Source organism: Salvelinus fontinalis, chromosome 30 (genome assembly GCF_029448725.1).
Source record: "Salvelinus fontinalis isolate EN_2023a chromosome 30, ASM2944872v1, whole genome shotgun sequence".
NCBI lineage: Eukaryota > Metazoa > Chordata > Actinopteri > Salmoniformes > Salmonidae > Salvelinus > Salvelinus fontinalis.
This window is the reverse complement of record NC_074694.1, coordinates 39,752,678-39,763,386: the sequence shown is the minus strand read 5'-3', so window position 1 is coordinate 39,763,386 and position 10,709 is coordinate 39,752,678. Positions and strand designations below refer to the sequence as shown.

At 42.0% G+C, this 10,709-nt stretch overlaps 1 protein-coding gene across 21 annotated transcripts in view; it reads right to left on the bottom strand.

Annotated features, from left to right (window-relative positions):
* Positions 1-538: 538 nt before the first annotated feature.
* LOC129829202 (transcription factor 7-like 2) overlaps positions 539-10,709 on the bottom strand; it is a 98,264-nt gene continuing 88,093 nt past the window's right edge. For 3 of the 21 annotated variants that reach the window (XM_055890823.1, XM_055890832.1, XM_055890840.1), the window contains 7 exons: positions 10,099-10,236; positions 9,771-9,957; positions 9,344-9,451; positions 8,701-8,764; positions 7,906-7,956; positions 6,434-6,506; positions 539-2,823 (listed from right to left, as the gene is read on the bottom strand). In XM_055890823.1, coding sequence (XP_055746798.1) covers positions 2,361-2,823; positions 6,434-6,506; positions 7,906-7,956; positions 8,701-8,764; positions 9,344-9,451; positions 9,771-9,957; positions 10,099-10,236 — 1,084 coding nt within the window. In that variant the 3' untranslated portion in view covers positions 539-2,360. Of the gene's footprint in view, positions 2,824-5,167; positions 5,230-5,837; positions 5,911-6,433; positions 6,507-7,905; positions 7,957-8,700; positions 8,765-9,343; positions 9,452-9,770; positions 9,958-10,098; positions 10,237-10,709 lie in introns of those variants that run through there. The other 18 variants (XM_055890831.1, XM_055890835.1, XM_055890843.1 and 15 more) reach the window with 15 other exon arrangements.

Below are 10,709 nucleotides of genomic sequence, written 5' to 3'. Positions count from 1 at the left end.
ACATTAAGTAGTTTGTAAGGATGGTAAATTAATATTGCACAAAAAGTGGTTGTTTTCCATGTTATTTGATCAAGAAAAATATTTAATTTGATATGGATGTTTTGTGTGTTTGCCCATAACTTTGCACCTTTTGATGTAAATGTTTGAGAACAGGGTTTTGTTTTTTCTGGATTCCATTAAAATGACCATCGCAGAGAAAGGGACAGGGCAACAACGCTTACAATTCCAACTATTGAATCCTGCAAGATACTGTACTTAATTATACTACCTTTTTTGCCATAACGGACATGGAAAACAATAAAAAATGGCCCACGCTACAGACGTCTATATTGGTCCGCTAATACTAGTAAAGGCCCAGTGCACAATTTTTTTTTAGTCAATTTCTTTATATTTGATGAATAATTTTTTTATTACGATTTTTTAGGGGGTGCTGCTGCACCCTCAGCACCCCTAATTCCCGCGGCTATGCCTTTACACTACTGCGATCTCTCATTTTGTTGCTGCACTCACATATTCTATCACAAAAGTTAGACACAGATTTATCTGCACATACTAAGTCGCTTTTATTAATACAGAACTGCATGCTACAGAGACTGTACAGCATAAACATTTATTCATTACAAAAACATGGTTTTGGAACCATTTAAAATAACAGGGAAAAAAACAAAAAATTAAACAAAAGATAAGAGCATAAAATAGAACAGGAACATCACAGCCGTTAAGGAAACATTCAAACTATTCATCATTAGCATCTTAATAAACCAGAGAAGAAATCGACAGGTTACAGTCGCGTCATGTCAACTACAATGGTACCGAGTGGATGATTCTCTTGTAGCTTTTTTTACAGCCTCTTGCAACATCAACATGCCTATTTTTTCTATCTACCTATATGTAGCTGTGTACTTAAAAGTGGCAGTTTGTGTATTTTTTTGTAGTTATTTCATAGTTTTTTATGAACCTCCTAATATACATAATTTGGCCCTTGTGGGTTTATACAGTATGATGTCCGTCTTTTTAATCAGTTTAAATTGTAATATTTGACAATCTGCTACCAAACACATTTGTTATAGCAACATTTATACTACATACATAGCAATCTATGTAACGTCACAGCAAAGTATGGTTTTAAAAAACAAAAAACAATCAACAACAGAAAAACCCTACAGCGTGGTTAGAGGGGGGGAGAGAAAATTATCACAAAATTTGGCACGGAAAATCTGTACACAAATCTACAGTCTGGTAGAGATGAGACTGTGCAATAAAAAAGAAGGGCTTTGACACTTTCCCAAACTACTGAAGACACGGTACCCACTGTCCCTTGTTGTTTCAAGTTTCTTTTCTTCTTTTGTAAAATGGCTTATAGACGCATTTCTTGAAATGAAGTTGTGCATACCTCTGTTCGTGAAATCTACACAGTACATTGGGTGGAATCCAGGTTGTCAACAACAACAAAAAGATTTACCTTTAAAACCTCCTTGTAAAAATGGATCATTTTATATATAAGTTGCTTACGTTAAGAAAAAATATTTATACAATGTATTAAGAAAAGAAAATATTTAAAAAGGGACAACATACAAGATACAACAAGCAATCTCTAAAGCAATAAATACTACTGGTCCTAGCGTTGTGACATTTTGTATTGAATACCGCAACCCCCCCACCCACCCCAATAGCCCTCCCCCTGTCTCCCCTCCAAGTCCAACCACCCCACCTGACTCCACCCCCAAAGGTAAACAACAACAAAAAAGACAACGTAATGGAACAATGCACATTAAAACAATACCCCCCCCCACACACACCAATATTTCTGTACATTTAAAGAAGAACAAGTAACATCACAATTAAAGTTGTTCCTCAGTAAGAGAGGTGTCTCCACGATCCTCATGCCCTCCAGGGTTTGTACGGGTGTCAAATGATTGGTTCGCAAGCTCGTATTTAATACAAATAATGAAGGAGAACCAACTCTTTCAAGAAAAGGGCTCATTGAATAATCATCTAACCTACCTTTTTATATCTGTCATTTAAACATGTTTAAGTGGAACTACATAACAATTTTCTGTTGCACTGTTTAACACTACAAAATAAAAAATAATTTAAAAAAAAGTTAAGAAAATGTTGGCAGATTCCCAAAGCTATACTCTACAGCTCTTTGTATTATTCATTCATTATAATAATTATATATATTTTTTTGATAATGATGGGTCAAATATTGACCAATGAACTTTGATAAAACAATAACTAATTTTCAAAGCCTTATGGCACAGAAATAGACAAAAAGATAGAAAAGAAAGAGGGCCCGAATAGAGGTGTGCAGAGCTAGAAAAATAGGAAGGAAGGACAGGAGTGAATAAGGAGGGAGGCTACTCTATAGACTTGGTCACGAGCGACAGAGGCTGAGGGGCCGTGGAGTTGGGGTGTAGCGAGTGGGAATGACACAGCGATGCTGCCGAGGGCCTGGCCAGGGAGGCGCCTGAGGAGCCCGGTTGCCGCGAGGACGAGACATTGCCGTGGTCATGGGCTCCGTTGTGGGCTGCGCCAGGCATTTTACCCGCTGCAGCAGCAGAGTTTTCCAGCAGAACCAAAGATGGCGGAGGAGGATGCCCAGCCAGGAGGTGCGGGTGGTGGAGAGGCTGGTGGGCCGGTTTCATAGTCAGTGAGAGAGGTTGCATTTGTTCAGTCTGAGGTTTGGACTCTTTCGAGGAGGGGGAGGGGGCCACCGAGGAGGGGGAGGATGGGGGGGAGTCTAGTAAGCTTCCGTCCGAAGAGGGAGGACTGGCACAGCTGCCTTCACCTTGGATGTAGCGAATGCACTTTTTTTTTCTCCTGGAGATGGGGGACAGAGAAAGACGCTTTTTAGCATGACATACCAGAACTGACAGCAATCTGCTGGGCAATAGCTGAGCCTTAGCAGTCAACTTAAATGCACCATCTTGTTTAATTTGCATAATGCATACCATCAGTGTCTTAAAGATTCAATCTAAAACCTATTTCTGGTCCTTAAATGATTGTTGTTTTCTGGTGCATTTAAGTGGTTGCCACCACTACAGCCTGGCTGAGGACTAAGGCTACAAGTGGCCTTCTCAGATTCCCAGGACATATACAGTACAACACAGTACACCAAACAGACAGACGGGATAATGAAATAGGAGAGGCAGCAGGATGATGAAAATGATGGATGAGAAATGTATGAAGAATAAAGAAGGATGAAGAATGGTTTTCATGGCAAATCTATAACAGCTCCTTTTTCTTTCTTCTATTTTAAAAAGTATTTTAATCTTACAAAAGCTCTGACGAAGGCCTTAAGGCCGATAGGTAAAGCTTATTAAAGAGCAGTGATACTATCAAGAGCAGTGTGCGGGTTTCTTCTTTTTTCTCAAACGTTTCCTCACAGACTTCTGATCTTGACTGAAACAAAGAGCTTGTCCTGGTGAAGAGCTACCGCCAGGGATCACCCTGCTCTTCTGAAATACTAGTCCTCCCTCTCTCCTCTCTTCCCTCCACTATCCTGACCTTTCTTTCTCTCTCTCCTTTCCTTAGAGGGGAGAGTTTGGAGTTCAGGGGGGATCCACACTACGCTGCACCTGCCCCTAAGACATATGTGTGAGTATGAAGGGTAACGGCATCATGTTTGCATTTCTGCTCGGGTTTGGACCCTCCCCTGTCTGGCGTGCCTGCAGCATGTGTATGTGTGTGTGTGCTATGTTCAATTGGGGTGGAGGAAGGGAGGGAGGGAGGGGGAGCCTCTGCCCACCTCGTCTTACCCTGACCTCTACAACAACTCCTTATCACAAGGACTGTGCTTGCCTGAAGGGCAAATACACTGTGGTTCAGACTGTGTTGCTAGCTCACAGGGACAATGAGCAAGGAGAAATAACATAATTCGTAGGTGTGGAGGGAGGGAAGGAGAAGGGCAGAAGTGACTGAAAGAAATTATGCTTTGGTTCAGCTAGCCTTTGAGAAATGTCAGCATCTCTGTTCAATCAAGTCATACCCTGCCTGTACAAACAGTGTGTGAGAGAGAAAGAGATGGAAAAAAAGAGAGGGAGATCGATCAGTGAGAACTGATAAAACAGAGGAATGAAGAGAAAGGGAGAATGGGGAAAGAAAAGCAGACATTTGGACAGCCACATATACCTTACATTGATAGCATGCTGAACAAAAAACGCAAGCACTTCTGTGACTGAACAATTACACAAAGAGGACAGGCACACAACATGGACACACAAGAAAGAGTAAACCACAGGGAAATGTCAACTGAAAAGCAAGGAAAGGGAGTTGGGGTTGAGTTGTCTGCTTGGCTGTCAAAGACCCTGTATGAGTATTGTGTGGTATTGACTGTTAGCTACCATCGTAAAATGCTATTATTCTGCCAGTGCTAGGCTGTGTCTCTTCCTCTGTCAAGGCTAAACTGATAACTGCCTGTCAAACCGCTACAAATGAGCTAATATCCATTTTTTAACAGACATATCGATTGATAGTATGTGCCTGTGTAACATATTGATTTCTCCGTCTCCAGGGGAATTACGCCAGATGCATCTTTCAGGAAATGGATCCCAGTGAGGTCTGTTAACCTCTCGGCTCCTTAAACGAAGCAGGAATTATCCCTGGCTATTCCCAAGCCTGGCCCTCTGGCACCCCGTCGCTGCCTCGCTCATCATTTATCTGTTACGTTCATGGACTAGATCAGGAAATACTGTGAGAATATCATCCCTTTCTCAATGTGATCAACTGTGTACGCCTTCAATGAAATCTACAGTGAAAGTACTTGTTACTGTTGAAACTGAGTGTGGAGCATTTCTAAGAGTTCAGCTGTATGAACGGCTTTGTGGATTACTTTAATTGGATGTTGACTTCAATTGAATGCCATATGAATTCAATGTTTATAACCGCTCATAAAATGTGAGGGGAAAAGTGACTCGGTAAGATCACTCAATATCCTGTTTTCTTTGAGGCAATGACAAAATGGCAGAAATCTTTCCGGAGTAATAACTCCAGATCAATATTGAAAACAAAATAAGAAAAATGAAATGCGTTGATAGGTCACATGCCTTGGGTTGACCAGTGATACACAGTACCAAACGGCATGATACAATGGTCAGGGTAGAGGTGGGGATACAGTGCAAGCCAGACACAGAGAGGGGTATTACTTAGCAGAAACAAATACCTACCATGAAAATATTCCCAATTCAAAGACTGCTTGTGTCAGAACAGAAAGACAACATGTAGGGACTAAGTACGGGTTATCAGAGAGGAGTTTGGAGGAAGAAGAAGAGGAGGAGGAGGAAGAGGGCATAGAAGAAAGTCACTCTGGTGCCCTCTGAGAAGCAGGGCCAAGTCTTAGCATGACAAGGTTATCAAGAGGGCCAATTCAGACAGACACTTAAGACAGTTAGGATGTCAGGCACTTACATACAGCCTGGATAGAAAATGGATTTCAACCTTTCAACTTGGCACAAGAATGGTATCAGAAACCATAAATGTCTTTTAAAAAAATACCCAAAGGTCTCCTAAATTTGATTGTTTACAATGTTGCAACCGGGACCTTACTTTACAATGTTATTGTTATCGCCGAGGTAGTGTACAAATAACAATGCTAGTAAATCCATTTTCTGCCACTGGGCTTCTAGTTTTCAAAGAAAATAAGTAAAATGACTTGCTTAGAGAAGCTACAGCAAGAAATTCCACAATCAGGAAAAGGATCAGATAAAAGAAGGCCATCAATTAATACATTGAAGAAAACATAATACATATATTTTCGAGGGATGTCTTGAGAAGACGTAAGAGAAGGAAGTGGTTGTCTATACGGTTGTCCTCCCATAGATACTACAGGGGTATACCTGCATGGTTTGCACCATAAACTCAGCTGGTCAAGCCCGAACAAGGCACGACACTTCTTTGGGGTATTTGCATCTGTTAGCCAAAGAGGTAGACACACAAACAATACAAAAACACAGAAAATGGACACGTCATTGGACAGACAACACATGTAGGCAGGGCTTAGGTTTGGGCTGTCAACACTGGGACTTCCTCCACACAGAACAGGCCATCACATCTCCAACTCCTCTCAGACCCAGTCTACCATCTGATGAGTCCTGCCCCTCATTGTGGCTAATTCCTAAAGAGAATACCCCCTATTGGACCCGCCCAACCCCACATCTATATGTTGAGAATCTAGAGTTATATACAAACACCACTCAGACAAACACACGCACACACATTGACGCATACCCTGTTAACCCTGTTCCCAAACACCAATAAAACTAGTGGATAGAGGCAGGCCAAACTGGCAGGGCTGGGTTGGAGGAAGAATTGGGAGGTGGCGAAAGCCTGGCGAAGGAAGGAGAGAGGGAGTCGGGGAGGGAAGGAGGAAGTCCCAGCTCAGAGAACAGCCGTCACCTGGCCCCGGCGTTCATGCCACACACACCATACACACCTGCACGGGCCACACCAGTTATTCTGCTGATCAAGCCCAAAGCGCGCTCGACACTTCTTAGGAGCGCTCAGGTCTGATGCCACAACAAGGAGGGAAGCCAGCAGAGGAGGAAGAAAAACCAAAAAGGGGGGAAGAGAAAGAGGAGAAAAATAAAGGAGAAAAATCGTAAACCAGTGAGGCTTCGAGTCTCGAAATCGTGGCATATTTAGCTTATTTCCCCCCCTAATTAAAAAGATGCAAGTAATTGTGCAGTATGCCTTTATAGAAAATGACTGTCAGAAGACACGGTTAGTGTTTCAGACATTAGTCAAATCAAACCACAAGCAAAAAGTAAACAAATGCATAAATGTGCAAGGATTAAGTTTAAAAAAGCTAATAAAAAGATAATACGTATTTGTTTAAGGTGGAGAACACAATGGGGGAAACAATGCAGACCTGATTTCATTTCTGCTAAGTGCCATTCATAGTTATCTTTTTATCAGCATATTTGAAAAGGAGAGGGTATAGGTGGTAGGTAGGAAGAGGCAGCAGTATCAGACTGTTAAAATAAGGGAAGGTTTGGGTTAGTCCCTGCCAGGGAAAGCATTAAAGGGTTGAACCCTATTGAATGCAGCAAGGGCACTTCTACTTAGACCTGAATTCAAACACCTGACACAAAGTTTTCCTTTACCTTGACCTGTCAACAAACAATTTGTTGTGTAATCTTCTAGAACTCTACCATAGGCTCTACACAGGCAGCCCAATTCAGATTCCCCCCCTTCGTCTTTTGACCAATCAGATCAGCTCTGAAAATGTGAAAAAATCTGATGTGGTCAAAAGACCAATTAGTGGAAAAGAAATATCAGAATTAGGCTACCTGTGTAAACGCAGCCATAACGGCTTAATAATCAAATGTAGAGGAACGTTTACACTTGGGTCAAAGGAGGAATCCTGTGGTGAGTTGTTTGAATCCAGGCCTTAGTTTGAGCAGAGACAGCATAGAAGGGGAATAGGCCCAACTCATGCTGGCCCAGGGAAAGGAACAGGTGCAGCTACTGAAGCAAATAGATTAAGGAGGTTTACCCTGACTAACATCAAATCTCTGGGTCATAACTCAACATTAAGATTCTGTAACTTTTACAGTCACTGCTAGAAATATATACTACATATTGATTTGGCCAGATGGGGAAGATTGTTCTGGAATGAATTACTTTAACATAGAAGCATCATTAAATAAATGAGTAAGTATATCAAATGAAACATACTTTTGCTAGTATAATAAAATGGACAAATAAATAAACATAAGCAACATTTTAAGAAATAAAGCAGCAAACAAAATCAATAACATCCTTCAAAATATTGTATTTAGCTTAGTAAAATTACTTTTAAATAGAATAGAATACACATACATAGATAAATAAATACATGATAAACCAAAAAGAGAAAAAAAAAAAAACAAGTTAGTAATTTAAGACTCAAAATGACATTAGCACCTGTAATCGGAGGGAGTGAAAGGCAAGGGTTTGGAAAATATTCTCTGTGTTCTGAAAAAAAGAACAGATAGAGAGGCCTTCAAGAGGGGATCTGTCACGTAAACGAGCGTAAAATACAGTTTAATATGCCGCATTTCTCCTTCTCAACTCACAATATGGATTATCAGAAGAATATGAATAATAAGAATATAAAATGAAGAAATAATAGAATTAGCAAACCTCCTTAATTTCAAGACGTGGGTGATTTTTGTTTGTTTGTGTGCATGCATGCAGACAAGCAGGGGCAGCCCAAGTTACACACACACACACATGCACCCACACAGGCGCACACACACACACACAGACACACACAAGCACAGTCTATCTGCAGGGCACAGGCATTATAACACACAGACACACACAACACTGGCAAAGTTAATGGCTCTCACAATGCTTAAATTTCACATTCTCAAAACACACATCACAGTATCATAAATGCTGGGGGGCAATGTGGAGAGGGGTGATGTTGGCGGGGGTGAGGAGGAGGGAAGAGGCTGGTGGAGGGGGGGTCATGCATATTCAATGTTATTAGCTGGGGAAGGCTAGGGGAGGGGATGGGGAATGGAAGGAGGGGGCGAACAAGCAACTCTACCATTTAAATATTGCATTGGGTAGCATAACTATGTACAAAAAAACGAGCCAGGCACAACAACACAAAAAGAAAAAAAACGGGCTAGACTTTTATCTTGTGAGATGTCACACAGTCCTGACACATGATGGGGCTCCTCTAATAGGAGGTAATTGGCGCTCACTTACCATTGCCCTCTCCTGGCTGCTTATCCCTTTTTCTCTTCTTCTTTTTGCCCTGTTGGTTACCCGCCAAAAGAAGAGAAATAGACAGGAACCTTAGTTATTATATTGCAGAAGACCCGAGACATGAAATAAAAACGGGGCCCATATTTCTGTTTATTTATTCATTAATTCTCTCGCTCTTTCTTTCTCTGCCCGCTGGTTTTAACTGCCACTGCAGGCCATAACAGAATTTTCCCTTCTCACTTTTTGTACTTTTCCCCCCTTCTTTTATTCGGCTGCATTTTATATAGAGGCTTTGTTGGTTTGTAGTGAGGGAGTCAGATTTGTGCACAATGCTTTGGGCAGGCTGAGAGGAGTCAGAGTTTCACTGGTCAATCTGTACTGCTGGACACACCAACGCTGGGAGAGAAACTTCCTTCAGCATCAGCATTTCAGGGCTTTTAGACCCTGTTTAAATAGCCCAACATGTCTACTGTAAAGTATATTGGAGATTCCATCGACTAAGGTGTTTAGGGAAACAGACAGCAGGCATTGCTAGCGAGGTGAGCTCTCAGCTCAGACAGAACAGTAAGAGCACTCATCCCAGGCACATGTCCTTGTGAGGGGAGAAGTACAGGATGTACATGTTGAAAACTTAAAAACTTACATAGTTATCTCGTGCTGACCAGCCGGGGTAGAGCTGCATGTGAAGCTGTCGCTCTTTCCGGGCCAGCTCGTAGTATTTCGCCTGCTCCTCTCGTGTTAGGGCGTGCCACTACAGACAGACACACATAAAAAAGAGAGGGAGGGGAAGAGAGAAGGACAGGACATAATACAAAGAGGTGAGTGCAAGGCGAGAAGACTATAATTGTCAACAGTAAATATGACCGTGTTCAGCAAAGAGCCGTGAGAGGTAGAGACAAAATAAGACAGGTTGCCTTTGTCTCCCAGACCGAGTAGTAGGCCTATAGTCAACTAAACCACATAGTGTGGATAGATATCTTCCCGCATTCATAGTCCCTTGTACAGGGAGTTACCAAGCTGTATCTGTATAGTGAGTGAGCCTCTGTATAGTGGTGTTGTCTCTCTCTCACCCTTCGTCCCAGGATCTGGTTGATGGCGGCGCTCTCTTTCAACGTGCACTCGGCCACCACCTTGGCCCTCATCTCCTTCATGTAGAGCATGAAGGCGTTCAGCGGCTTCTTTATGTGAGGCTGCTTCTTCTTCTCATCCTCCTTTTTCGAGTCCTGGTGTTTCCTGTGGAGTGTGTACAGTATAGTACTGTATGGTTGGCAAATACCCAGAATTGGTATTAAACAGATTATTGTAATGGTAGAATTTAGAACAACAATACCAGTGCCAATTTTGACTACACTGCTATTTAGTTTAAAATGGTGAAAACAACCAGGTGTGTGTACTCACGAGCTGTTGAGGCCTATGTCGCTGTGGGAGGACTCCTGCTTGACGTTGGGCGTGACGATGGCAGGGTGGGGGATGCCGGTCTGGTGCAAACTGTGGTGAGGGGGGACCATGTGGTGTGGGAACCTGGAGGACAGAAAACTGTGTAAATCGTCAGAGTGGACACGTGTGAAATGGAAGATGGACACATATTAGACAAAAAACAGAGACAGAATATGCTCACTCGACATTAATACAGATGTGCATATATACAGGGCCGAATCCTACCTTGAGGTTCGAGCATGAAAGTCCGATTTTCACGCAAATCTCTCATTGACGTCCAATGCATGACTTAACACAAAAGCTTGAGTTTCGCACACGTATATCAAGAAAGGATTCGGCCCATAAGTATCACAAAATTTAGATCTCACAATCACACCGAAACTGTTACACAGCAAACACACGCTACACATCACAGAGTCATATTTCATATAGTATATTCATTTTAAAAAGAGAGAATGGGAAAAGTGTTAAATAGAAAGACAGGGCAGCCATTGCACTGAAGGTTTATCTTTGACAAGCCAAAATGGTCCACTTCAACTACACGTGTCCTTGTAATGGATTCTATAAAATCC